Source organism: Hibiscus syriacus, unplaced genomic scaffold, assembly GCF_006381635.1.
Source record: "Hibiscus syriacus cultivar Baekdansim isolate YM2019G1 unplaced genomic scaffold, ASM638163v2 tig00012307_pilon, whole genome shotgun sequence".
In the NCBI taxonomy this organism is placed as follows: domain Eukaryota; kingdom Viridiplantae; phylum Streptophyta; class Magnoliopsida; order Malvales; family Malvaceae; genus Hibiscus; species Hibiscus syriacus.
In genome coordinates this window covers 316,071-343,017 of record NW_024062269.1, presented here as the reverse complement: position 1 = coordinate 343,017, position 26,947 = coordinate 316,071, and the positions used below count along the sequence as shown (strand labels likewise).

Sequence of the window (26,947 nt, the reverse complement as noted above, 5' to 3'; positions counted from 1 at the left end):
GTCGTTGCGATTTTGGACTATCGCAACGAATTTGGAATAAATCGAAACGCGAACTTCGACTATCGCGAAATAAATCGCAACACGAACTTGGACTATCGCAACGAATTTGGAATAAATCGCAACGCGAACTTCGACTATCTCAACGAACTTGTAATAAATAGCAACTCGAACTTGGACTATCGCAATGCGAATTATCGATCGCATTGCGATTTAGTTGGTCATTTTGACAAATTCAAAAAAAATTGATTAAAATCGTATATTATAAGGTATTTTTTGTCAATGACATTATTTTCTCTAAAATAAAAATGAAATTGGATATCCAACTAGTCAAAATTTACGACCTACGGCTCAACTCAAAACTTGTGAAAATAGTGGGTGGTGCACATGACCTGAAACTATAGGTAATTTAAGAAAAAAATATTTGATAATTTTAATTTCAATTAATTGATCAACATATCATATCTAATTTTAAACAACTTTAATTAATATCACTATTTGTATGATAATATAAAATTAAATATATTTGAACTTTTAATATACTTTATTATTATTGTAGTGGATAAATATGAATAGAAAAAATATTTGCATTGGTCTAACGTGTTTGGTAGATTTTAGTTTGAGTTTTACAATTTTTAGAACAAATATATATTGAAAAAAAGAATACGTTCACATATTAAGTATTGCACTAACTATTTAATTTATCTTTCTAATATTTTAAATGTATTTTTTTTACATATATTTTTAAATATCTTTCTAACATTAGAGTGTAAGATTTAAATTTATATTATTTTTTATTACTTGTTTACATTTAAAGACATAAACGATACTCACATTTATTTAATAATTCAAAAAATATTAAATCTCATCTCACATAAAATAATTTGATAGCTATACAATCTAACCTATTATTTACGATAAAGTATTAAATTATAAAAAATAAAAATATACTAAATTTTAAAATATTAATAACTACTCTATCTCTCCTTATCCCATTACATATGAGAATTGAGTTTTGTTGTTGTTGTTGTTGTAAATTTTAAAATATTACTTAAATAACCACAATGCCTAAGAGACAAAAACACCATTGGTTCGAAGGGTTTTATACGGTAGTCGAAACCTGAGTCTACAAAAATATTTTTAGAAAAGAATGCCCATTCCGTTCAATCAAACATGGTCCGAGTCAAGTCGCCAAACGTCTCTTCACCGCCGTTGCGTTTCCCAGTCCGTGTGAGAGAAACAAGGAGAGAGAGAGAGAGAGAGGAGAGCCAAAGTGTACTCTGCATTTGTTTTATTTTTTCTCCTCTCTCTCTTAATAACATCTCTGCTGCTTCCTTGCAGTTCACGGCTTCACGCTAAAAGCCTGCTCTTCTTCTTATCTCTGTCTGCGTATTAAACCCGAGCTTCTCAAGCTGTCTTCGTTGGTTGTCATTTATCAAGGCAGAAGTAACGTTTCTTTTTTTTCTTCTTTGTCTCCTGTTCGTCGTCTTTTTTGTGTTTGTTTCAGCGTTTGACAATGGAGGAAGGGGTGTTGTTGGAGAAGATAAAGAAAAGGTTGGCGCTTTATGGGATTTTAGTAATGGTTATGATGTTTTTTCCACTTTGTCCTCGTGCTTCTTCACTCAGCGGCGAAGGTACCTTTTTTTCTCTGAACGGTTCGGCTGGTGAATGTTGTTGTGGACCTTTTCGTGTTGGTTTCTGTACGTTTTTGGAAATTGTTGTCTATAGTAGTTGCTTTTTTTGTTGCTAAGAAGCATTATTCAATGTGCTTGAGATCTGAATCATTTTGGCGTATTTGGTTTCCTTTTCGAGAAAAATTTCTCTGTGATAAGTTCAGCTTGTGTGTTTAAGCTCAAGAGTGCTGTAATCTGTAGCATTTTGGGTATAAATAATAGTATTGACCTTTTGGAGCTTAACTACTTATTATCATACATTCGGTCGTTGACGCTGTTCTGCTTCAGTTCTCGGTTTAAGTATATTAATAGACGAGAAATGGTGCTTACAGGGAAGGCTTTGATGTCAATGAAGGCGTTGTTTAGCAATATGGCAAATGTATTGCTTGACTGGGATGATGTTAACAATTCAGATTTGTGTTCATGGCGTGGTGTCTTCTGTGACAATGTCAGCCTTTCTGTTGTTTCCCTGTGAGTGTTTCTTTGTTTGCTATACGCTCTCCTTTGTTTTCCTGATGCATTTTATATAATGGTGTGCTTTTGGGTTTGATTAAAGGAACTTGTCAAATTTGCTTCTTGGCGGGGAGATATCACCCGCTATTGGTGATTTGAGGAACTTGCAGTCCATGTATGTATTCTTTGTCCTTTTTTATCTTCTGTTGTTGGCATTGAGTAACTTGCAGATAAACTCATATATGTGCTTTGCTTGTTATCCTGTCGCAGAGATTTAGAGGGGAACAAATTAACCGGACAGATTCCTGATGAAATTGGAAACTGTGGTTCTCTTGTTCACCTGTAATTTCCTCAATGGTTTCTGGTTATTGGTTTATTTATTTGTTCATATCTTCCCGGGGTTTTGTTTGACTGCGTCTTATTCTTATTGCATAATGCAGGGATTTATCTGACAATCTTTTGTATGCGGACATTCCATTCTCCATATCTAATCTCAAACGGCTTGAATTTTTGTACGTTACTTTATTTTAGTCTTTTTGTTTAGTTAATGCATCCAATTGCTAGTAGTAACGGAAGTGTTATTCCATTGTTCAGGAATTTGAAGAACAATCAACTAACAGGTCCTATTCCATCAACATTAACTCAAATTCCTAACCTAAAAACCCTGTGAGTTTATTATGTTCTTCCATCATATTATACGATAATCTTTAAAGCTTTGGAAAGGTGAAAAGTTTGCTGTAAATTTCTTATGGAGTTTTCACTTGCAGTGATCTTGCAAGAAACCAGCTTACGGGGGAGATACCCCGATTGATTTATTGGAATGAAGTATTGCAGTATATGTTAGTATCAGTACCATCAACATACCTTGCTTCTTTTATATTGTTTCTTGTTATTCATATGTTGTATGGATTTCTTTTACAGCGGATTGCGCGGCAATATGTTGACTGGAGTTCTTTCACCTGATATGTGTCAATTGACTGGCCTGTGGTATTTGTAAGTACTTGTGATTTGGGGTTTTATTTCTTGGTTTTTTTTTTGCCTTCCTACTAGCTAATTTTTATTGCTTTCAGTGATGTTAGAGGAAACAATTTAACTGGTAATATCCCAGACAGTATTGGTAATTGTACGAGCTTTGAAATCTTGTAAGTTAAATGAAGGCCACCTAAACCATGTACTAGTTTTTTTTATAATTTAGTCGTTTTTTATTTGTAAGAATATGTTATTGCCAATTTTAGGGACATATCCTATAATCAGATTTCTGGGGAGATACCATACAATATTGGTTTCCTACAAGTTGCGACTTTGTAAGTTCCACCGAGACTTATTTGTTATCTTATTTATGTTTTTGCAAAGTCATTTTAGATATAAAACTAGTTCAGAAACATTTATCGTCAGTCTTGTGATAGGTCCTTGCAAGGAAATAAGCTTAGTGGGAATATTCCTGATGTGATTGGTTTAATGCAGGCCCTAGCAGTCCTGTAAGTTATCCATTTTCAAAAATCCAAGTTTAAGTATTTTTTTCAATAGCTTCTGGTTTCGATATACCGTATGAGGGTGTTAATACGTGTTCTGATCGTATCTTTTCTCTAGGGACCTGAGTGAGAATGAACTAGTTGGTCCCATTCCACCAATACTTGGGAATTTATCATTCACAGGGAAATTGTGTGTTACTATTTCCTTGAGGTCTAAATAATCTTATTTTTTTCGTGTTCTGTATGCTGATTTATTGGTATCCCGAGGCAGGTACCTCCACGGAAACAAGCTTACTGGCTCAATTCCGCCAGAGCTGGGCTATATGTCAAAACTTAGTTACTTGTGAGTTACCATTCCATTTAGTTTGTCAATCTTATGCAAGTATGTGGTAGCATGCCAGAGATGTTTAATAGGAGTTTCACGAAGTTAAATGTTCTGCAGACAATTAAATGACAACCAGCTTGTTGGTTCAATCCCTGCTGAACTTGGGAAGTTGGAACAGTTGTTTGAATTGTAAGTTTCTATTGGTTTGTGATGCAGGTTTTTTCATTTCTTGCTGTTATCCATTCAATTTATCACTGCTTTCTCAGGAATCTTGCCAATAATCGCTTGGAAGGACCCATTCCACGTAACATCAGCTCCTGCACTGCTCTGAATAAGTTGTAAGATAGAACTTGAAAGTTTACATTTAATGTGCGTTTTATTTAAATCTTAAAACCGATTTGGCTTGATGAAATCTTCTTCCAGCAATGTGCATGGTAATTGCCTTAATGGGTCTATTCCGTCAGGTTTCCAAAATTTAGAGAGCCTAACCTATCTGTAAGTCTTAATGTTATCGAGTTTGAAGTATTAGTACATTTTTAATCAAGGAATTATGTAAATATTGGGTTAATTTTGTTTTGGGTGTCCAGAAATCTATCCTCGAACAATTTCAAAGGTGGGATACCTACAGAACTTGGGCACATCATTAACCTGGATACACTGTAAGTCATCATGAACTGCTTGTTCTTCCTCCCCCCCCACCCCACCCCAAGAAACGAGTAATGAATTCTGATCTTCAATATTGAATTTGCGATACTGTTGTGTTTTTAGGGATCTATCAGGCAATAACTTTTCGGGGTCTGTTCCTGCTTCCATTGGTGGGCTAGAGCATCTTCTTACATTGTGAGCTATACTGATGTGTTATTATTCCAGTGTTATTTTCTTCTTTTGTATGGTTCTCTAAGTTGGTTTTTACGCTTGCAGGAATTTGAGTAATAATGAACTCGGTGGACTATTACCAGCCGAGTGTGGGAATCTCAGAAGCATACAAATCATGTGAGTATATAATTTGTCTGTAAGACGTCATTGCCTATTTTGCTTCCCCTAATAAAGCTTCTTTGCATTTTTCTTTTGCAGTGATCTCTCTTTCAATAGTATTTCTGGAAACATTCCTGCAGAGTTTGGTCAATTGCAAAACATTGTTTCTCTGTAAGTTTGTTTGTCATACTTGATGGTGTAATTAAGTTCCTAGTTCTAGTTGTGGAACTGTAATACCATCGTGGATGTCCTTTTATTACAGAATACTAAAGAACAACAAGTTGCAAGGTGAAATCCCCGAGCAGCTTACTAATTGTTTCAGTCTAGCTAATCTGTAAGCATTTGTTCTATTTCCCATCCATTCTTGTTCATTTAACTGTTAGTTCGACTTGTTTACGGGTGTCTATATCTATGCTTCTAGGAATGTCTCCTACAACAACTTATCTGGCATTATACCCCCCATTAGAAACTTCACCAGATTTTCGTCAGATAGGTATGCAATTTTACTCTTTTCCCTTTTCTTTTCAAATTTGAGTCATTAATGATTTATATATGGCTCTTAGCTTCATCGGAAATCCATTGCTCTGTGGCCCCTCTATGCCGAAGTCTAGAGGTACTAACTTTGCTGCTTTTTTCGATTTTTTTTATTTTATTCTTGTTATGCCCTTGGGCTTAGGTTATTTGTTTTCTTCATTAACTTTTCTTGCGTTACTTTTTCCATCAGTTTTTTCGAGGGCTGTTGTTGTTTGTATGACTTTGGGCTTCATCGCATTGGTGGCTATGACTGTTCTTGCGATTTATAAGTCCAACCAGCAGAAGCAAATGATGATGGGTCCTATGAAATCTGTAGCTGGTATGTGCATCTTTAAAATTGACCAACATGATGTATATTTTTTTCCTTATCTGAATGTCAAAAGTGTTTTTTCTCAGGTCCACCAAAGCTGGTAGTTCTTCACATGGATATGGCTATTCATACTTTTGATGATATAATGAGATTCACTGAGAATTTAAGTGACAAATATATCGTAGGCTATGGTGCCTCCAGCACGGTTTACAAATGCACATCAAAAAGTTCCCGGCCGATTGCGATTAAAAGACTCTACACTCATTTTCCAAACAGCTTGAGAGAGTTTGAGACCGAACTTGAAACCATAGGAAGCATCAGGCATAGGAACATAGTCAGTTTGCATGGCTACTCGTTATCTCCGTATGGTAACCTCCTGTTCTATGACTATATGGAGAATGGCTCACTGTGGGATCTTTTGCATGGTTAGTTGATGTTCCTTTACTTTCTTCCTTTGATATAACCCACTATTGGAACCTGATTTATGTTAATTGTAACATATGCTGCAGGGCCATCGAAAAAGGTAAAGCTTGACTGGGAAACACGGTTGAAGATTGCTGTTGGAGCAGCACAAGGGCTTGCTTATCTTCACCATGATTGCAATCCTCGAATTGTTCACAGGGATGTCAAGTCTTCTAATATACTGCTTGATGAGAATTTTGAGGCTCATCTCTCTGATTTCGGTATTGCTAAATGCATACCGGCAACAAAGGCGCACACATCTACTTATGTTCTGGGAACCATTGGCTATATTGACCCAGAATATGCTTGTACATCTCGTCTTAATGAAAAGTCAGATGTTTATAGTTTCGGAATTGTCCTGCTGGAGCTTTTGACAGGGAAGAAGGCTGTGGATAATGAATCTAACTTGCATCAACTGGTGCGTTTAACATTCTGGTTTACCATTAACTTGAGATATTCATTGTTGCAGTGTGTAATATATTGGGCGCTTATTGTTTGTTCAGGTACTGTCAAAGGCTGATGATAATACTGTGATGGAAGCGGTTGATCCAGAAGTGTTAGTTACATGCCTGAATTTAGCTCATGTCCGGAAGATCTTCCAACTTGCATTGATGTGCAGTAAGCGTCACCCATCCGAGAGACCAACCATGCATGATGTTGCTAGGGCTTTGGTCTCCCTTCTACCTGCGGCACCTCCCATTATTTGTTCAGCTCCAACCAAGACAGTTGACTATGCTCAGTTTGTCGTTGGCAAAGGACTGCAGCAGCTGTCACAACTAGAGCAGCAGCCGCCGCAGGAGACCAACTCATCTGATGCTCAATGGTTTTCTCGGTTCCGAGAAGTCATTTCTATGAACACCCTTTAAAGTCATCCCATTTTTCTTTCTTCAGATGGTGTGAAATACCAGAATAGGGTCCCTGGCAGCCGAGTTTTGTTTTATATAATCAAGGACATAATTTGAACTTATTTACTCGTAGGGATGGAAATATGAATTGAGGATTAAAGTGGTAAATTGTTTTTGTTTCGTATGTTATGACTATGTTAACTAATTTGAAACTGAATTTTTGTTATCGAACATGATAGTCCCATTACATATTTTGGCCAACTTATCACCAAACATCCTTCACTGGCAATGCCATTGTGGTCCCCAGGATTCATGAAAGCTCTAAACCAGAAAGGATTGGTTCATTGTTAAAAATGTGATTCCTTTCTCTTCCGAAAGGAAAATTCCTTGGCCCCTTTTCCATCAAGCTGCTTCGGCAGGGGCTGCCACGTATACGTCCCATAGATTTGGTCCACTGATATATATTGCCTGCCTTTGAACTCTTACAATTAAATAACCCCAAAAGCTAAGTCCTCCGCATATAAAGTATAATCTCTATATCAATAAAGCTAGACAAAAAAATTCATGGAGGGTGGGACAAATATCTATCATAAGATGCTCATCTCTTGGATATCAATTTTATAATCTTGATTGTGTTTCAAATTATTTATTTATTTGGAAGTAGTAATTTTTTATTATTGTTGGTATAATATATGATGTTTAAAGTTATTATATGGATTGTGGAGCGTCAACATGTATGATTTTTTGATGTGTTTAGAGAGTTTGACTATATATGAACAGATTGTTGGTAAAAATAATCTCTCTTAAAATTTTCAGAGAAAAAAAAAAGAATTTAAATTGATGATGGACTTGACGTGTGTTTTAATACATAAAATCTTAGAGACTTAACGACCGAATCGAACATGTAATGACAAGTTATGCCGAGGAGTACAAGAGGGGACAAAAGGTGGGAACATTTACGAGAAAGCTGAATCTGGATTGGCCATATGTGGAATTATGAGCTGTATAACCAGCAAAGTATATATATATGTGTGTGTGTACGCCTACAAGAAGACGTGAACAAAATGGTGCTTAGAGATGGCTAATGGAGTTCCTTTTAAACCAACCTGCATTCTTCCTATGATAAATTTAAATAATCCATCTTGCCTTTTATCTTTTTCCCCATATTGCAACATTAAATAAACCCCACTAGTTCATCCTAAACTACTTTTTAGGATCCAATAAAACGTTATTAATTAAGTGACGAATTGTGTACCCAAAATGCTTTTGCCTTTTTTAGGAATGCTTTGCCAAATTTTGTGGAATTATAAATACCATATATATATATATAATTTGCATAATTGTTTTGGAGATTAAATCACACTGATATTTGTTTTATTGATTTATTAATACATTTTAAAAATGTTCAAAGGTTTTGGGAAAAATTAATCCGAACATCAATCAGTTTTTTTTTTCCGATTCTAAAGTAAGATTGTTACTCTCAATACATCTCTCTTATCTAAACAAGATATCATAATTTATTTAACAACCTTATTTGATCAAATAACAATGATACTCTAAATTTTATTACAGAACTATTTTTGCAATCTATTTTTTTTCTACTCGTCACTTCAAAATTCTCATCTTTTATTGGTAAATGAAGAAGAGAAAAACTAATTAACTTAACTAATAATGCTTTAAGTTCCTAATGTCGTCTTGGAGTTTGAGGGTTGCTAGACCTGTAGGCTCGAGGAAAGTTGCTCCCTCAAAGTCATCATTCTCTATCATTCTTGTCTACTCTATTCACTAGTCGTCGGGTTTACATGAAGGTCACTGTCCAATTTCTCTTGATCAATTCCATTATATGTTGCAGGATGGTCGGTGATGTAAGGAAAATAAACCGAGTACAAGTAATTTCCCTATAACCAGATTAGTGAGAATGCGAATTAAAAACGGAAAAATAATACCCGAAAATTGATAACAGAGTTCAGCCAATTGTGCTTACGTCTCCGGGCTGCTGCAGATCTTTTACTAAGAGAGAAAATTTACAGGTGTTTACAAAACACTCACTACTCACAAGAAAGCTCTCTAGTATAGGAAGAAAGAAATGTTTTGGGATGATTTTGAAGCTAAATGGGTAAGGGTATTTATAGTAGAAACTTAGGGACTAATCTTTGAAAATACCCTAAAGTGCAATGACTAAAGTGAATTTACCCATTCCTATTTTCAACAAACATCTACCAAAATTTTACCAAACTTTGAAAAACATTTTTCAAATAAACATTTACAAAACTTTGAAAAAAAAAACATTTTCCAAAGTTGGTTGCCAAACTTTGAAACTTTTAACAATCTCCCACTTGAAGACTGATTTTAATATGTCTTCACACCTCGATCAATGCAGCAGCATGTCTGGTCTTGTTATTCTAGCATGCCAACTGAAGCTGAACACAACTTCAGTTTGTCCGTAGTCACCGTCTTTGTCAACATGTCTGCCGGATTTTGAGCTCCACTAATCTTTTCAAGTTTCAAAATCCCATCTTCCAGAAGAGACCGGATAAAATGATATCTCAATTGTATGCGCTTTGTCCTGGAATGAAAAGACGGATTCTTTGCTAGATGGATAGCACTTTGACTGTCGCAATACAAGATATTGTTTTCTTGTTTCTTGCCTAACTCTTCCAAGAAACTTTGGAGCCAAACCATCTCCTTGCTGGCTTCCGTAACAGCGACATATTCTGCTTCAGTTGTGGAGAGAGCAACTATCTTCTGTAGTTGAGAAACCCAACTCACTGCAGTTCCTCCTAGAGTATAGACATACCCTGTAGTGCTCCTTCTGATGTCGACATTTCCGGCTAAGTCAGCATCTACATAGCCTGTCAATATCATATCTCCACCTTTGAACCAAAGTGCTTTGTTTGTGGTACCCCGAAGATATCTGAGGATCCATTTGACTGCTTCCCAGTGTACCTTGCCCGGATTATTCATGTACCTGCTAACAGCTCCCACTGCATGAGCAATATCTGGTCTGGTACAAACCATGGCATACATCAGACTTCCAATTGCTGAGGCATACGGCACCTTCACCATGTATGCACGTTCTTCCTCCGTCTTTGGTGATTGGTCTTTGGAGAGTCTGAAATGAACACCTAAAGGTGTACTTACTGGTTTAACATCTTGCATGTTGAACCTGGAGAGTACTTTGTTGATGTACTCAGCCTGTGATAACATCAAAGTCCCCGACTTTGTGTCTCTCTTGATCCTCATCCCAAGAATCTGCTTTGCAACGCCCAGATCCTTCATAGCAAACTGCTTCGACAATTTTTGCTTCAAGTGTATAATCTCTTGCATGTCTGAGCCTGCAACGAGCATGTCATCAACGTACAATAATAAAATAATGAAGTTGTTGTCAAACCTCTTGATGTAGCAACAATGATCTGCTTGGCATCTGATAAAACCACTGCTACTCATGAAGTTATCGAACTTCTTGTACCACTGTCTAGGAGCTTGTTTTAAACCATACAAGCTCTTCTTCAACCTGCATACCAGGTTTTTCTTGTCTGCCTCTATGAAGCCTTCTGGCTGCCTCATATAGATTTCTTCCTCCAAATCACCATGAAGGATAGCTGTCTTTACATCTAACTGCTCAAGATGTAAATTCTTTGCAGCTACAATTTTCAACACCAGTCTGATTGTAGACAATTTTACGACTGAAGAGAAAATTTCATTGTAGTCAATACCTTCTTTTTGCTGAAAGCCTTTGACAACCAATCTTGCTTTGTAGCGTTTGCTCCCATCGTGCTCTTCTTTGATCCTGTAAATCCACTTGTTATGGAGCGCTTTCTTGCCTGGTGGTAATTCAGCTAATTCCCATGTCTGATTTGACATAAGCGAGTCCATCTCATCTTTTATGGAAGACTCCCACTTGACTGAATCATTCACTTGCATTGCTTCATCATAGCACTCTGGTTCACCATTGTCAGTCAGCAACAAGTAGTGTAAAGAAGGCGAATACCGTTGGGTTGGTTTAGGAATTCTGGAGGAGCGTCTCAGTTCTGGTGTGTGTGGTTCTTCTTGAACTGCTTCAGGATTGATCTGAACATCATTTCCAGAAATCTCCTCGAACTCAGCAAATTCCTTTGTTTCAGCTTCGGTATTACTTGATTCTGCGGTTGACCTATCTTTGTACATCACATTTTCATTGAAAATGACGTCTTTGCTTCTGATGATCTTTCGATTTTTGCAGTCCCAAAACCGGTAACCGAACTCATCACCACCGTAACCAACAAAGACGCATTTGTTGGACTTGGCATCAAGTTTACTTCTTTCAGCAGAGTTTATGTGTACATAAGAAATACAACCAAACACTCTTAAGTGTGAAAGGTTTATTTCTTTCTTGCACCAAGCATCCTCTGGTATTCCGCCATCCAAAGGAACCGAGGGCCCACGGTTGATCAGGTAAGCTGCAGTGTTGATAGCTTCAGCCCATAGAAATTTGGGCAATCCGGCATGTATCCTCATGCTTCTGGCACGTTCATTCAGAGTTCTGTTCATGCGCTCTACTACGCCATTCTGCTGCGGTGTTATGGGAACTGTTGTCTCCATCTTGATCCCATTGTTTGCGCTGAAATCTCTGAAACTATTGTCTCTGTACTCTCATCCATTCTCAGACCTCAACCGCTTGACTTTCAAACCAGTCTCATTTTCCACCATGGCCTTCCATTTTCTGAAGGTATCAAAGACTTCTGATTTCTTCTTCAGAAAATAAACCCACACCTTCCTTGTTGAATCATCGATGAAGGTGACATAATATAGTGAGCCTGCAAGAGATGGAACAGGGGATGGTCCCCATACATCAGTATGAACCAATTCTAACCTTTCTGCCTTGGGAGTCTTGCCAATCTTTGTAAAACTGACTTTCTTTTGTTTTCCAAAGATGCAATCCTCGCATAGTCTGACATCTACATTCTTTAGATCCGACAGCTTCCCTTTTGACAGAAGTATCTTCATTCCTTTCTCGCTCATATGGCCAAGCCTTTGGTGCCATAAGTTTGATTTTCCATCAGCATCTGCTACTGCAATGATATTCTCTAAATTTGAGGTTATATAGAGAGTACCAGTCTTCTTACCACGAGCAATGACGAGTGCTCCTTTGGTAATCTTCCATTCACAGCCTGAAAAGGTTGTGCTATATCCTTCTCCATCAAGCTGTCCAACAGAAATCAGATTTCTTTTGAGGCCAGGAATATGTCTCACTCCTGTCAGCTTCCAGGTGGTCTGGTTTGGCAACTTTAGTCGGATGTCTCCTTTTCCGACGATCTTTAAGGTTTCATCATCAGCAAGATGAACCTTCCCAAAATCACCACTGACATAGTTCTCCATAATTTCTCGGCATGGGTGGAGTGGAAAGATGCCCCTGAATCCAAGATCCATGATTCAATCGGACTGTTGACGCTTAAAATCATTGCATCACCTGTCTCCTCCGTCATGTTGGCAGATTCTTGTGCGCCGGTATTTTTTTTCAGTGCTCGGCAATCTCTTTTGAAGTGACCCTTCTTGCCGCAATTATAACAGGTAAAATCTTTATTTCCTGTTCTTGATTTGCCCCTTCTGGATTTTGATCTGCCACGATTTGAATTTCTTTCTGAAGTTCTCCCTCTAGACTCCGTGTGCAAGGCTGAGGAGGTTGATGCTTCACCCGATTCTCTTCGTCGAATTTCTTCACTCAATACCAGATCCCGAACATCGTCGAATTTTAATTTGCTGTTTCCCGACGAACTGCTGACTGCTGTAACAGTAGCATTCCAACTGTCTGGTAGAGATGATAAGAGAATTAAAGCTCGAACTTCATCATCGAACTCAATTTCCACTGAAATCAACTGGGTTGTGATTGTGTTGAGTTCATTTAGGTGTTGTGCCACCGATGCCCCTTCCGCCATCCGCAAATTGAATAATCGCCTCATCAAATGAACTTTGTTTGAGGCCGATGGCTTCTCGTACATACTGGAGAGAGCCGCCATAAGACCCGTTGTGGTCTTTTCTTTTGCTATGTTAAAAGCAACATTGCGGGATAACGTCAGCCGGATAACTCCGAGGGCTTGTCTGTCGAGAAGAGCCCAATCTTCATCCTTCATGCCCTCTGGTTTCTTTCCTGAGAGAGGTTGATATAGATTTTTCTGGTACAAAAAATCTTCAATCTGCATCTTCCAAAAGCCAAAGTCCGCACCATCGAACTTTTCAATTTTCACCTTCCCTTCGTCTGCAGCCATCGCTCCCACTCGAATCTGGCTTCGTTTGTATCGTTTCTGACAATTCTTGCGAATCACCGTGTATTAGAACACCACCGTCGACAAACTCGTATCGCCGACCGAATTTCACTATTCACGAAATTCACTATTCACATGAATAGTAATGAATAGTAATCTCGCAGAAAATTTGACAAAATTCACAACAAAAAGCTCTGATTACCAGTTGTAAGGAAAATAAACCAAGTACAAGTAATTTTCCTATAACCAGATTAGTGAGAATACGAATTAAAAACGGAAAAATAATACCCGAAAATTGATAACGGAGTTAAGCCAATTGTGCTTACGTCTCCGGGCTACTGCAGATCTTTTACTAAGAGAGAAAATTTACAGGTGTTCACAAAACACTCACTACTCACAAGAAAGCTCTCTAGTATAGGAAGAAAGAAATGTTTTGGGATGATTTTGAAGCTAAATGGGTAAGGGTATTTGTAGTAGAAACTTAGGGACTAATCTTTGAAAATACCCTAAAGTGCAATGACTAAAGTGAATTTACCTATTCCTATTTTCAACAAACATCTACCAAAATTTTACCAAACTTTGAAAAATATTTTTCAAAGAAATATTTATCAAATTTTGAAAAAAAAAATATTTTCCAAAATTGATTGCCAAACTTTGAAACTTTTAACAGGTGACGCCACCGCTTGTCTATTTTCTGAGCACATATCAAAAGCCTCTGCTCTGTCGGTTTCCAATAGCACCTCTTTTACACCTAGTTTCCATGCATGTGTTAATCCTTCGAAAATTCTCCAAAGTTCCGCTTCAATCACCGAGCATATCCCCACTGCTTTAGCAAAACCAATTATCCATTCCCCATCACTTGATCTTATTACTCCTCCTCATGTTTTGCGTACCCATTTTGTGTTTATCTTGCTCCATCCGTGTTCACTTTTACCCAATCGTTCGGTGGGGGTTCCCATCGTATAGTCCTAGTTGGCTTTTGTAGCCCGGGGTTGCTTGCTTTGATTGTTGCCTCCAAAGCTTGAATTCCTTTCATTTGCATTCTTTTACCTTGTGCAAGGATGGTTTCATGTCCCAACTTTTCTGGGTCAAAAAACACATTGGTTTCGATGCTTCCAAATCAACCATATTATCGCACCATACAGTAGGCTCTAATTCTCATCATTTCTTGCAAAGTAATTCGACTTCTCGAGGTTTATCATTATCCATTCTTTTGTGTTCATCGTGAGGAATTCCGTAAATTTTTCAGGTCGAATCAATTGTTTCCAAGCTTCCTTTGCCGGCGGGCAATCCCAGAGTAGGTGTTTCAGATTTTCCTCTTCCGAATCACACACCCCACAGTTCGATCGTGAACTCATATGCCTTCTCACTCATTCCTTATTTGTGAGGAGTTTATCACCAACAATCAACCAAAAAAGAATTTTATTTTTTTGCAGACCTCGGTATTTAGCTATTACCTTCCATATTTTTTCTGTTAGCTCCTGCTCGTATATCATATGCTGATCGAGCTGTGAAGGTTCGAGATGGATTCCACTTCCAGCCTGGACCCTCGACAACTTGAACTTCTGTTGGAGTCATCATTGCCATTAACCTATGCAGAATTTCTTGTGGAAGCAAAGGAGAAATTATCGTCCACTTCCAACTTCCTTGATTATTTACCATCTCCGCCACCGTTACAGCACCTATGATTGTTGTTGCGTTGGGATCTATTATATGGTCTTCTAGTGGACCTATATCGCTTAATCAAGGATCCTTCCAGAAGTCTATAGAGGTTCCATCTCTAACCGTCCATATTAAACTATTACGAACGTCACCCCAAACTAGGCTGAGACCTTTCCAAAGTCTTGAGCAGTGTTGTCTTGTTATCTCTCTTGGTACGTTACCTTCCCATTTATATTTTGAACGGAGAACTTGAGCCCACAGCTGGCTCAAATGAAGCACCAAGTTGAAAGCAATTTTCATTAGGAATGCATCGTTTTGTTTTTCCGGGTATTTGAAGCCGAGACCACCATTCACAATGGGATTGCAGTTGTACTTCCAATTGACTAAGCTAACTCCATGTTTTGTCTCTGATTTATCCCATATAAAATTCCTAATTAATCTCTCTATATCTCGGCAGGTTCCTTTTGGGATCATAGATGATTGCATTGTGTAGTATGGGATAGAAGAAAGCACTGCTTTAGTTAGCGTGATTCGGCCTGCTAGTGACAGGCTTTTCGCTCTCAATCCAGCCAGCTTATCCTTTACCCTTTGCGTTATGTACTGATATGTAGCCTTAGTAACCCTCTCATGTAGCAAGGGAACCCTGAGATATTTGCCTAGATTTTTAACCTCCGTCAATCCGCACATAGCACTTATCGTCTTCCTGTTTTGATTGTCCACATTCTTGGAAAAGAGAATATTGGTTTTTGTTATGCTCACCTTCTGACCCGAAGCATGGCAAAACTCGGTTAGGATTTTTTCCATAATTGTGATTTGGTCTTTGTTGCTTCTGAGAAAAAAACATCATGTCATCTGCAAAGAATAGGTGTGAAGTTTCCGGTCTATTGCGAGCTAAACGAGCTGATTTCCAGGAATGTTCCATAATGCTTTATTGAATCGCTTGTGCTAAAAGCTCCATTCATGATGCGAATAATTATAGGGATAAGGGGTCTCCTTGACGAATGCCCTGTGTAGGTATAAATGGTTCCGCAGCTGAGCCATTCCACAGTATTTGTGTTGACACAATCGAGATGCACCTCGTGATTAATTCCCGGAAATTCTTTGGCAGACCCATATCCTAGAGTGTATCGTTAATGAAAGACCACTCTAACCGATCGTAGGCTTTTTTTAGATCGATTTTGATCGCCATGAGTCCTTTTTTCGCCTTCATCGAATGCATTACTTCACGTTCTATGATTATATTTTCCGTTATCGATCTACCCGGTACAAAGCTTGTTTGGTTATGGGATACCCATACAGGGAGAAGAGGTTTCAGGCGGTTAACTATAAGCTTCGTTATTACTTTGTAAAATACTGAGCAAAGACTGATTGGTCTGAATTGGGTAATTATTTCTGGACTTCGGACCTTGGGCATGAGAACGATAAGGGTCCGGTTAAGGGATTCCTCAAAATCTTTACCAGCAAAAATTTCCTTCACAAAGTTGCAGACATTTTTTCCTACCGTCGATCAATTTTGCTGATAAAATATAGTGTGTGAACCATCTGCTCCGGGCGCCTTCAGTGGACTCATCCCAAACACTGCTTGTTTTACTTCTGGATCCGGTACTGGTCTATTTAATTCCTTCATTGTGGCTGCTGGAATAGAGGGAAAGTTGCCTCGAATGCCTATAATTGGAAGAGATCTTTATAAAAGTCAACTGCCACTGCTTTTATTTGCTCTTGGGTTGAGCACCCATTGCGGTCACATAATTAAAAGTATCTCCGGCCCTAATCTCTACTTTACAGTATCTCTATTTTTATTTTAAATATGAAATAGTAATTCATATCCGATATTATCTCTACATTACCACCAACTCTACTTTACTTACAATATTTAATTATTATTATGTTTATTTATTTAATTTCAATGTATTTTTATATATCTTACAATTTAATCTTCTTAAATTTATTATATTTAATTTTTATTTTATTGTATAGAAATTATAATAAAAAAACATAAAAGATAGAATAAGAGAAAATAATGTAATAAAGAAAAAGAAAATAACAAAAGAAAGTAAAAAATAACAAAAATAACAAATAAAAAAATAAAAATAAATAATATATAACGCAACTACAGTGCAACTTCAGATGTAGAGTATCACTGTAGTTTTTCTCTATTCTAGCATTGAAAGTTGAGATGGGCTGGAGTTGAAATTCATCTCTAAAGTAGAGATTTTCTCTACTCTAACGATGCGTCGGAGATTGTCGCTTTGAATGAAATTAGTGCTTCTTCGTTGCATGATACATGTATGAAAGAACTTAGTATTCTTATCTCCCTGAGTTATCCATTGATGTTTTGATTTTTGGAACCACAAACTCTCTTCTTGTTCCATTACCTTGTCTAGTTCGATCTACAATTCAGATTCTAACTGTATCAATCGTTCTGAATAATCTCTATGGAGGGCTCTATCTATTCCTCTCAATCGTGCTATCAGTTTCTTCTTTCGTGTGCCAATATGGCCAAATACAGATTTGTTCCATTCACTGACCTTTATCTTGAAGGATTCGATATTTTCAAGTGTACCTTGATCATCTTCCAGTAGGCTCGTATCAGCTCAGGGAATGCGAGATGATTCTGCCATGCAGCGAGGAAACTGAAGGGTTTCTCCTCATTGTTGCTATTCCCCTCAGCTTCATGGTATAATATGGGGCAATGATCCGACCTATGCGGTCTAGATGGGCCACAAGTGATAAAGGAGATGCATTGGCAAGTGCCTCGTTGAATAAGCACCGGTCTAATCGTTTCCACAATCCACCCCGTTTCCACGTAAAATCTGAACCTCGATAGTCAACTTCCATCAGTTCTACTTCTGCTATAAAGTAGTGGAATAGCTTGCTCGGTCCAATACCACGGGTTGAGCCACCATTCCGTTCTTCAAACCGTAACGTTGCATTAAAATTGCCACCCAGTAGCCATGCTTCATCTTTTCCTGGGTTGAGTGCGGTTAACATCTCCCAAACCTCCTTGCGTTTATTTGCATGGGGGCTTGCATAAATGGCTGTGAAAAAAGTCCATTTTGTCGCCTCAATCTCTCGAGCACGGCCATGTATGAATTGAGAGGATATGTTCAGTAGTATATCAACTACCATGGAATCTTCCCATAATATCCAAATACCCACACTAAAGCCTTTAGCTTCTATGAAGGAATTCGGATATCCAAATTTCGAAATCACCTTGTCCGCTTTGTCCCCGCTAATCCTTGTTTCGAGTAGTGCCACCATATTTGTTTATTCTTTCCACAAAACTCTCTCAAGTATCCTTTGAAAGAGGGGCTTCCTGCCTCTTGGCAATTCCAAAACAAGAATTTAAACATGGATGGTATTGATGACGGGAAGCGATACCTTTTATTGGCTCAACGAGATGGTTTACACCTCTTGCACCCTAACGTCAATCAAACCTTCTTGGCTTACAAGGTTATCATTCTAACCCGAATCTTTACTTTCTGTCACTTGGCCGGTCTCCTTTTGTTTGGTTTCTTGAGACAATGCTTCACCTCGTTCTTTTATCCTCACTGTACTATCCTTTCTTTGTCCGATGGGGTGAATCCAATCGGACAGAATAGGATGTGGAGGTGCTCGAAATTCTTTAGCATGCTTTATTTTTAATCCTTTTTGTGCCAAGATGTTTTCTGCCCTTGTTCCTCCCCTCTGGTTTTTGTTTCCATGCAAGATCCTCCCTCGTAGTGTTTCCCTTCCTTCTTCCAATATTGTCACAGCCGAGTGTTGTCCTTTTCCGGAGTTAAAACTATGGGTTTAAATGACTGTTTCCTTGGGGTTGTCGGTTTTATTGCCACTGGGGAGCTTGCGTCAGTTCTTATAATGCCCTTCCCTTTAACCTGGTTCGGGTTATCTATGCTCTTTGGTTCTTTGCTCTCTCCTTGCAACTGCCTTGGGTTTCCTTTGGGTTGCTTATTGGTTCGCTCTTTCATGTTTGCATTTGCTGTCGAGTTTGGTGGGAGTTCCATTGCCAATGAAGTTTCAATCTCAGATACCTTGTCCTTTTCAGTTGTTCCTAATGCTTCAAATCTAGAACATGTCCTATTCCCTTCCGGCCTTGAATCAGTACTGGGGGGTTGTTGTTCTTCGATTCTTTCTTTTCTTATTGTTGCCATTATCCATGGACCAAAGGTTGCATCTGTTTCGGTTGGTTTGTCTCGAATTTCCTGGTTCTCCATGGTTATTGATGTTTCAGACGTTTCAGGTGAGGGTGTAACACCACATCCTTCCGTTACATGGCCATATTTACCGCACTTGCAGCAAATCTGTTGCAGCCCTTCATACTCTCAAGTGTTGTAGAACCCCGTTAACGCGAATGCTTGGGATTAGCGGTTTATTTAGGTTAACCACTACGGCTAACCTTGCGAATTTTCCTCTTTCACCGAGTAATGTATTATAGTCAATTTTGATCACTCTCCCAATTACTGCCGCGATACGCTTGAACAAAGCTTCAAATAGTATCGATATGGGAGTTTTGGTATTCTTACCCAAACAATTACCTGAGATGGGAAGTTTTCGGCTGTAGAGAACGTTTGACTCCATGGTTGAACGGTGAGGTAACTATCATATCCAGGGTCCCTCCGTCAGGACACGAACATAATCAGCTTCTTTTTCAAACATTACCATGTAGTAGTCGTTGTCGACGTCTACTACCTGGAATTTTCCTAGCGGTTTCCACAGAACTTGGATTCTTGATAATAGGGCTCTATACCCTATTTTACGTCCCAGTAATCTAACTATAACCGACCTTCTCATACTATAGTGAATACGTGTTTGGACATCCTCAGCAAAATCCACCGTTGGAACCAATCCGCTTGTATCGACTATGACCTCCCCTTCACCTACCGTAACATCGTCAAGACACGGAGGAATTTCTTCAATCTGGATTGAACTTCCTGCTACCGCGTTAGCATAGGACATATTACACGGTGTTCTTTGCGTATTCCCAATTTGTTTGCTTACTCTTTCCACAGTTTGTTCGTTCCCTTCATTATCCAATCAGAATCTGTTTCTGAAATATTCTCGTGAGATGTCCTGTTTTCGTTGCCTGTTATCCTCGTTTTATTGTTGTTTTCTAAGGGTTCTATTACTTCCATGGTTTCAAGAATCTCTCCCGGTGTATCTTCTGTCATATGATCATTGTGTTCGGTGTCTGGGGGGTCCGCTGGTGGCAAGATAGAGGGAACCTCCGGTGGTCCAAGATTCTGCGTCTTCTCTTCGATGTTGCGAAGAACTTTTCTTGCGTTAGGGTTTTCTTGCGATAGTGCTGTTACGCTTCTTGACAATAGCGATAACCATAATAGCTGTCAATCCTAATCAAGAAAAGATACCTCAAAATTCTCATCTTTAATATAATATAAAATACCTAATCGCATAATACTTCTAAAATTCAGTAATATGATGCAACGACTAAACTACTCTATAAGCCTAGTGAATCTAGGCTTAATTTTCAGCCCGAGGGAATAATTCAGTATTTACCATTTGGGTCCGGGAGGCGTTGGACGTGAAAATGACGGCAGATACGCTGGTGCATTCATTTGAATGGAAAATGCCAAAGGGGGCAAAGCCTGATATAGAAGAGAAATTTGGAGTTGTTTTGAAGAAAAAGGCATCACTAGCCGTCATACCCTTTGCTCCATTATCGAATCCCAAGCATTACAAATACATGCTTATTTGATTTTATATTTGAATGCAATAGAAAGCTGCTCATTTCATGATATTTTAATCTCAAATAATGCATAAACAGAAAATGCAACCATAATCTTTCAAGTAAGAAAATCAAAAACAAAATCTGCGAAGGTAACATCCAATGAAAGAGTTCAAATCCAACAAAACTAGTAAAACTAGGTGAGGAACATTTAAGAATCTGCAATTGTGACCTCCACCTCGACACCAGGCTCGATGGTGATAGAAGTAATCTGCTTGACCACATCCGGTGAGCTGAAAAGGTCAATGACTCGCTTGTGAACACGAAGCTCAAATCGATCCCATGTATTTGTTCCTACAAAGAACGCAAATAGTCTAATCAATCATCCATACAAATTACTCGTGTTACATGAAAATCTAACCACACTTCATTTTATCAGGCTACATGTAAAACCACAACCATAACCTACACTGACAATCATATTCAAAGGTAAACCTGTGGGCATCCAACTAAAATAAAACAATTTAACATATAAACTCCATTTACGTAGGGAAAAAGAGAAGATATGCACCAAGTAAAAAAAACCCCATATGTTTAAAAATGCATAAAGGAAGAAAGCTACTCATGCACATAACGTCCTTTTAAATTTTAAAACATGCCTTCACAATAACAATCAAAGATTCTAATAAAGTAACATTCAAACCGTACAATGCAATGTAAAAACATACCTTCACCACAGGGAGATTTCCTCGTGGTAATGTGAAGAACCTTGGTGGGCATTCTTACTGGTCCCTTAACCCTCAATCTCTTATCCTTGGCACCACGAACCAAGTCAGCACAAACTACCAGTCAAACAGCAAAATGTTAGGCTCAATCTAATGCTAGTTGAATATCAATTGAATCCATACCATCAATCAAACAAAAAACACTATCTTTATCGAGAAACTTTGTATATGATATACCCCTATCTTTATCGAGAAACTTTGTATATGATGTACCCCTATCTTTATCGAGAAACTTTGTATATGATATACCAATATGGAAAAGCAAATTGAATAAACAAATAACAAAAGATCCCGAGGAAGTAATCACAATAAATGAATATAGTCTATTCTGCATACAAAATATTGTACCTTTCTCGAGGTTCTTCACATTCTTAGAGGAGAGAGTGATCCTAATCTTGTGAATCTGCTCCTGGGATTCCTCCAAACCAGGCTTGGTCGGCTTCATTGCAGCATATGCCATGATTCTTGACCTTTTGTTTCTGTTCAGAATAATTATATTCCAAATAAATAAATAATCACATCAAAAAGTTAATCGCAAAGTTCAAAATCACAAAATCATAGGAATGAATCCCACATGGAATGCAACAACGAAGTTCAAAATTACAAGAGTAATTCAAAACTTTCACATATTCCTTACATAGCTCAAAACCCATTATTATCTTTAAAAAGTTAAGAAATAAACTCAAATGGAACAGACTGCTCCTCCTTTTCAGATGAAATAAATAAATAAAAAAACTCCAGCAAGTGCACATATTGCAAAAAATGGAAAAGGTTTCAATCCAGAATATTATGGGATATTACTATTCCGATTAAAGATAAAGCCTTAAAAAATCCAAGAATAAAGACCTAAGGACCTACTCTAATCCAAACTTTTTAACACGTAAAAAGAAAATACCATGAAAATGGAGGGAAATCGAGAGAGAAACCTGAAGGCGTGAGAGAAAGAGAGTGCCGCTGCTGCCTCTTTACTGAAAGAATGATGGAAAAACAGAGGGAAGGCTTTGTAGAAGATATATATGTGACGTGACGAGCCTAGAGTTAGGGTTTTTTGGTTGACTAACTGCTCTGATCATTTTAAATTTTACGGCCCAACTATCACTAACTAGGCTCCATGTGTAAGCCCACTAAAAATGCTGGATTGATTCCTTAAAAAAATACTCCTATAAATCGCCATTACTCACTAAATTTTTAAATTTAAAATATTTTAATTTTAGCCTATGTTTCAATTTAGTTATTGGGTCGTTAAATCATTATTGGCGTGACGATGTGGTTGTCAGTTTCTTCGACCGTCATTGCCATCGTCAAGTAATCATTATCTATTACTTATTATTATTTTTGACAAAATTAATATCAAATTATTCGTATTTCATTATTTTTTTTCATTCATTAAACCCATTGAAAATCAATCTAATTTTTTTTTTATGTTTTTATCTCTATTGATGGCTGTTTGATAAGAATAATTTTAAGGTTTGTTGTTTATGTTTTGGAAAGAAAGCTCTTAATGTTTGAATTTTTGAATAAATTTCTCAAACCCCTCAAATTTAAGAAAGTTTCAAAAACCTTAAATTAATTAGTTGTCACACTCCAAATTAGGGCATAAAATTTTCTCAAAATTTATTCCGATGACTAAATTGAAATTTTAATTAAATTCAGGGATCATAGTGAAATTTGGATTAAATTTGGAGAATCATAAACTTTCCATCTATGGAGAGTTTAAACCCTTCCCCTCTCCCTCTTCAACCTTTTCTCTTTTAGTAGGAAATTTTTAATTGACATTTCGTTGTCAACCGTTGTTTCGTTTTTACACCTCCTATCATCATGTTCTTTGCGTCGTCCCGAGTCCATCAGTGTCCATCTTGTCTCTGTTGCCACCGGCGTGTGAGTGGGTGAGGAAGATCAAGTTTTTGACGTTGTGAAGTCGAGCTCTCTGTCGTTCACTGCTTGAACAAAGCTTGGTAAGTGTCTCAAAACCCCTTAAAATGCATATAGGAATTTTTTTGACCCTCAAATGCCCCGCATGCTCCCCCACACGTGGTCGATGCATGTGGGGAAGGTCCACCACCAGGTGGACTTCTAGAAATGGGTTGACCCGTATGTCTAACCCGATCTGAACCAGTTAACCATTGACCGTTGATTGCAATTGACTTTTTCAGGAATCCTCTTTCTCGACATTTTTCGACGTCTTGAATCCGATTTTGCGATTTGTTTTTTCTAAATTATGATCTGAAACCCCGAATCGAGCCCATATTTGCTTATTTAGTTGATGTTTGAATATGGAATTAATTCGGGAATATATTTTAATGAAGGTGCTCGTGTTTCTCCTGACCGAGGGTCGATTAGATTCGGTGCTTCCTGTCCGTCAAATCCACTCGATTCACATTCTTCGAGAGTTACTTGTAGGTTCCTATAAATTGTTTAAATATATATTATTATTGTTCATATTAGGAATTTGATATAAATTTTTCGATTCTTATAATCTATCGCTGCCGCTAATTGTGATCAACAGACTCGATAGTAGACTTCCTTATTTGAATTGTTTTAGATTTCCTGATGGTGTTACATTTCTGTTTTAAACTATTTATCTCAATTGTTTTAGATTTCCAATGATACTGAATATTTTTACGACACTATACCTGATTTTTTGAATATTGTTTATCTGATATCTGAATTAGAGTATATTTCTTATATGATCTCTGGTTATTGTATTTTTGTATTTGATTTATGAGTATGGAATATTTTCATGTTTTAATTGATTAAACTACCGTTTTCACTTGAATACATACATGTTTATTATTGTTATTGGGGGTATTATTAGAGAAAGTATATCAGGTATAGTCTATGACTTGTAAGACCTTATCGCAGTCTCCTCCGCTTTATGCACAAAGTAAGTCCTTACTGCAAGTCCTTATGCTATATGTATAAGACCCTTACCGGGTGTACATGTAGGTGTATAGTTATGTGGAACTTACACATTCTGATGATCGGACGAGGATAATGCTCATATTTTTAAAGCATGTTTGATCAACTTTTTTTTACTGAAGTATTTTATCTGTATGCTTTTATACATCATAAGGAGCACACTAAGTATTTTTAACTCATTATGTAAATTTTAACATTTTCATATAGTAGCATACTATAGACTAGCAGACTTGTCATCAGGAGGATCGACTACTCCTATTTTTGTACCACAATATATTTTCAGATGCCTTTTTGTTATATTTTGCTAACATATGTTTTTGCTACTGTCTTGATATATCTGTATTACCGATATTTTGTTCTGTATATGTTTTATACGGTTTTTTTGATATATATATATATATATCATGGCTAATTTCATATGATAATGTTATTTGGATTTTTAACGTTGTTTTAAATATGAAAAGAATTTCTGAATACGATATGTAACCGCCTAGATTTAGTCATAACGTCCAGGCTGGGTTTAGGGGTTATGTTACATTAGTATATAAAGTGATTTGAAAAAACGTTTTATAATGATAATTAAAGAAAACTATAATTTTAATAAAGAATAAGATAAAATAAAATAATAAAAATATTATTATTTCTGAAGTAACATACAACTACACTAAACAATCATATGTCGTTTCCAATATAATAGAAATAGTTTGATGTTCTAACTGATTCATGAATAAAAACATTTTAAAAATTAATTCTACAATATTCAAGACATCAATCAATACATGAACCATGCGTGACAAAATAATGAGGAACGTCATATCCTGTACGTCCATTTGGAAAATCTGCACACGCACTAATTGATTGTTGTTTACTAACTTTCATATATGAACAAAAAGCTTCTACTAACCAAAAGTAAAATTAAAGAAAAAAAATGTCCATCCCTTTCCTGTAAATCACTGTTGGGGATAATTTTAATTATTTATTGCTTAATATACAAGAAAAACATCAATATTTTTACCAATTTTAATATAGTAAAATAATTTTGTAGGTAATATTGTAAAATAATTTAAAATTAAAGTTTAGTTTAGTTTTTTTAAAAATCCCAACAAACTCTAGGGACGGTCTTTCAAAATATTGAAAAGGATATTAAGAAAAACACTGTAAAACATTGAACAAGGATCTAAATAGATAAAGACATGATTTTTTTCAAGACAAAGACAGAATAAATTAGGAAGAAAGTTGGAGTTTTTGGGTTGTCCAAGATCATTTGGAATTCTTGACGAACACGTTTGAGCGTCTCAATCACTGGGTTTTTATTTATCAACATTCTTGCATTGAGATGCGAATAAAGTGTTGTATAGAATGTTATCAAAGAGTTTTAAGCAATTTTTCCTCGTTTTCATGTTGATCCATATATAAGCTTAAAACGAAAAGATCCATCCCACCACCTACCTGCTTCCTTCTCTGTCCGTGATTTAAACACTCTCTACGTGCACCAAACGGAAATAGCTGATTTATGCGAGGGTATTTACGGAACTGGAGGTGGTGGTTCTTACATGGGACAGGTTTTGGAGGGTAGGGATGGAGCCACGTATAACATGAATGGGATCAGACGGAGGTACTTGGTTCAGTGGGTTTGGAACCATATTGTGAGTTATTGTACCGGGCCTAATGCTCTTGATCAGTACTTTTTTTGTTTAACATGTAATTATTGTAACGTGATCACAATTATTAAACATATTCATTTAGCTCTTAGATTCGAATATTAGCAAGTATTAATAATCCAAGAGTTTACACCTAAAATCTAACTCATAACCTCTATTGACAAGAGACTATACTAAAAATCGAATAAATTGCAAAAGTACATATTGTTTTAATAAGTCATAAAACTTATTTGAAAATGAATTTTATTCACTTAAGTTGTAATGTAAAAGAAAGTAATAAAAAAGCCATGTGAGCAGCCACTTCTCCTGAATTTCAGCTGCCTACAAAATCACCCACCGTGTCGTCTAAGAAACTTTATTTGTGCCGTGAGGACTATGATGCTGTACATTTCCTTTTTTGACGGGTCTCGTTCATTTGATTTTTTGTCTAAATTGTTTTTTAATATATATACTAATTTAAATTTCCAATTATAAAATATATACTAAATTGTTCATTTAATGACCATCGAGTAGAAATGTCATCCATAGCTCGGATACAGATATATAATCAACCAGCTGAGCAGACCTAATAACCGAGAAAAGAATAAATGGATTAGAAATTAAAAGTGAGCCTAAAGTCAAGCCATAACCATATATTCAAATTGTTTATTAGTTATATAAAGCTCACCAAAGTTATTGAATCTCAAAGCTACCAAAGAAGTGACGAGACTTTGAATAAAAATATATATATATTGAAGTTATCCGTGAAGCAATTTGGAGAGACTCCTTACCTCTCAATGGCGTCGTCGACGAAGCGTTGGAAACCTTTAGGGGACTTCAAGTGATTAAAACCGAAAAGTCCGGTGGGGAACGCGTTTTGTCTATCAACGGCGCGGGTTTAAAAATGGCGGTAAAGAAGGAGTGGTTCAAGTAGAGGCTTCATATGGATATTCGGATCGCGCTTCCTGAT

General features: G+C 37.0%; 2 protein-coding genes across 2 annotated transcripts; one reads left to right on the top strand and one right to left on the bottom strand.

The window, feature by feature from the left end:
• Positions 1–1,945: 1,945 nt before the first annotated feature.
• LOC120205172 (LRR receptor-like serine/threonine-protein kinase ERL2) lies at positions 1,946–7,143 on the top strand. Its single transcript, XM_039205088.1, has 26 exons — positions 1,946–2,141; positions 2,227–2,298; positions 2,394–2,465; positions 2,564–2,635; positions 2,718–2,789; positions 2,891–2,962; positions 3,045–3,116; positions 3,194–3,265; positions 3,359–3,427; positions 3,530–3,601; positions 3,714–3,785; positions 3,867–3,938; positions 4,038–4,109; positions 4,187–4,258; positions 4,344–4,415; positions 4,508–4,579; positions 4,689–4,760; positions 4,842–4,913; positions 4,995–5,066; positions 5,158–5,229; positions 5,317–5,388; positions 5,459–5,508; positions 5,620–5,748; positions 5,826–6,164; positions 6,249–6,619; positions 6,705–7,143. The coding sequence occupies exons 1-26, from the start codon at positions 1,990–1,992 to the stop codon at positions 7,065–7,067; spliced, it is 2,841 nt and encodes a 946-aa protein (XP_039061019.1). The 5' UTR covers positions 1,946–1,989; the 3' UTR covers positions 7,068–7,143.
• A 13,626-nt stretch (positions 7,144–20,769) lies between these two features.
• On the bottom strand, positions 20,770–22,415 carry LOC120205142 (40S ribosomal protein S20-2-like). The gene is made up of 4 exons (XM_039205062.1): positions 22,345–22,415; positions 21,767–21,897; positions 21,362–21,475; positions 20,770–20,987 (listed from the first exon to the last, which is right to left on the bottom strand). The coding sequence occupies exons 2-4, from the start codon at positions 21,876–21,878 to the stop codon at positions 20,845–20,847; spliced, it is 369 nt and encodes a 122-aa protein (XP_039060993.1). The 5' UTR covers positions 21,879–21,897; positions 22,345–22,415; the 3' UTR covers positions 20,770–20,844.
• Between the last annotated feature and the right edge of the window lie 4,532 nt (positions 22,416–26,947).

What these genes read in the sequence shown, in the direction of transcription:
- LOC120205142 (XM_039205062.1), bottom strand. Translation starts at nt 21,878, where the DNA reads ATGGCATATGCTGCAATGAAGCCGACCAAGCCTGGTTTGGAGGAATCC. An exon ending in TGTGAAGAACCTCGAGAAAG is followed by an intron (nt 21,476 to 21,766) that starts GTACAATATTTT and finishes TTTGACTGGTAG; the next exon opens with TTTGTGCTGACTTGGTTCGT. An exon ending in GAAATCTCCCTGTGGTGAAG is followed by an intron (nt 20,988 to 21,361) that starts GTATGTTTTTAC and finishes CGTTCTTTGTAG; the next exon opens with GAACAAATACATGGGATCGA.
- LOC120205172 (XM_039205088.1), top strand. Translation starts at nt 1,990, where the DNA reads ATGGTGCTTACAGGGAAGGCTTTGATGTCAATGAAGGCGTTGTTTAGC. An exon ending in TGCACTGCTCTGAATAAGTT is followed by an intron (nt 4,259 to 4,343) that starts GTAAGATAGAAC and finishes ATCTTCTTCCAG; the next exon opens with CAATGTGCATGGTAATTGCC. An exon ending in TTGCAAAACATTGTTTCTCT is followed by an intron (nt 5,067 to 5,157) that starts GTAAGTTTGTTT and finishes CTTTTATTACAG; the next exon opens with AATACTAAAGAACAACAAGT.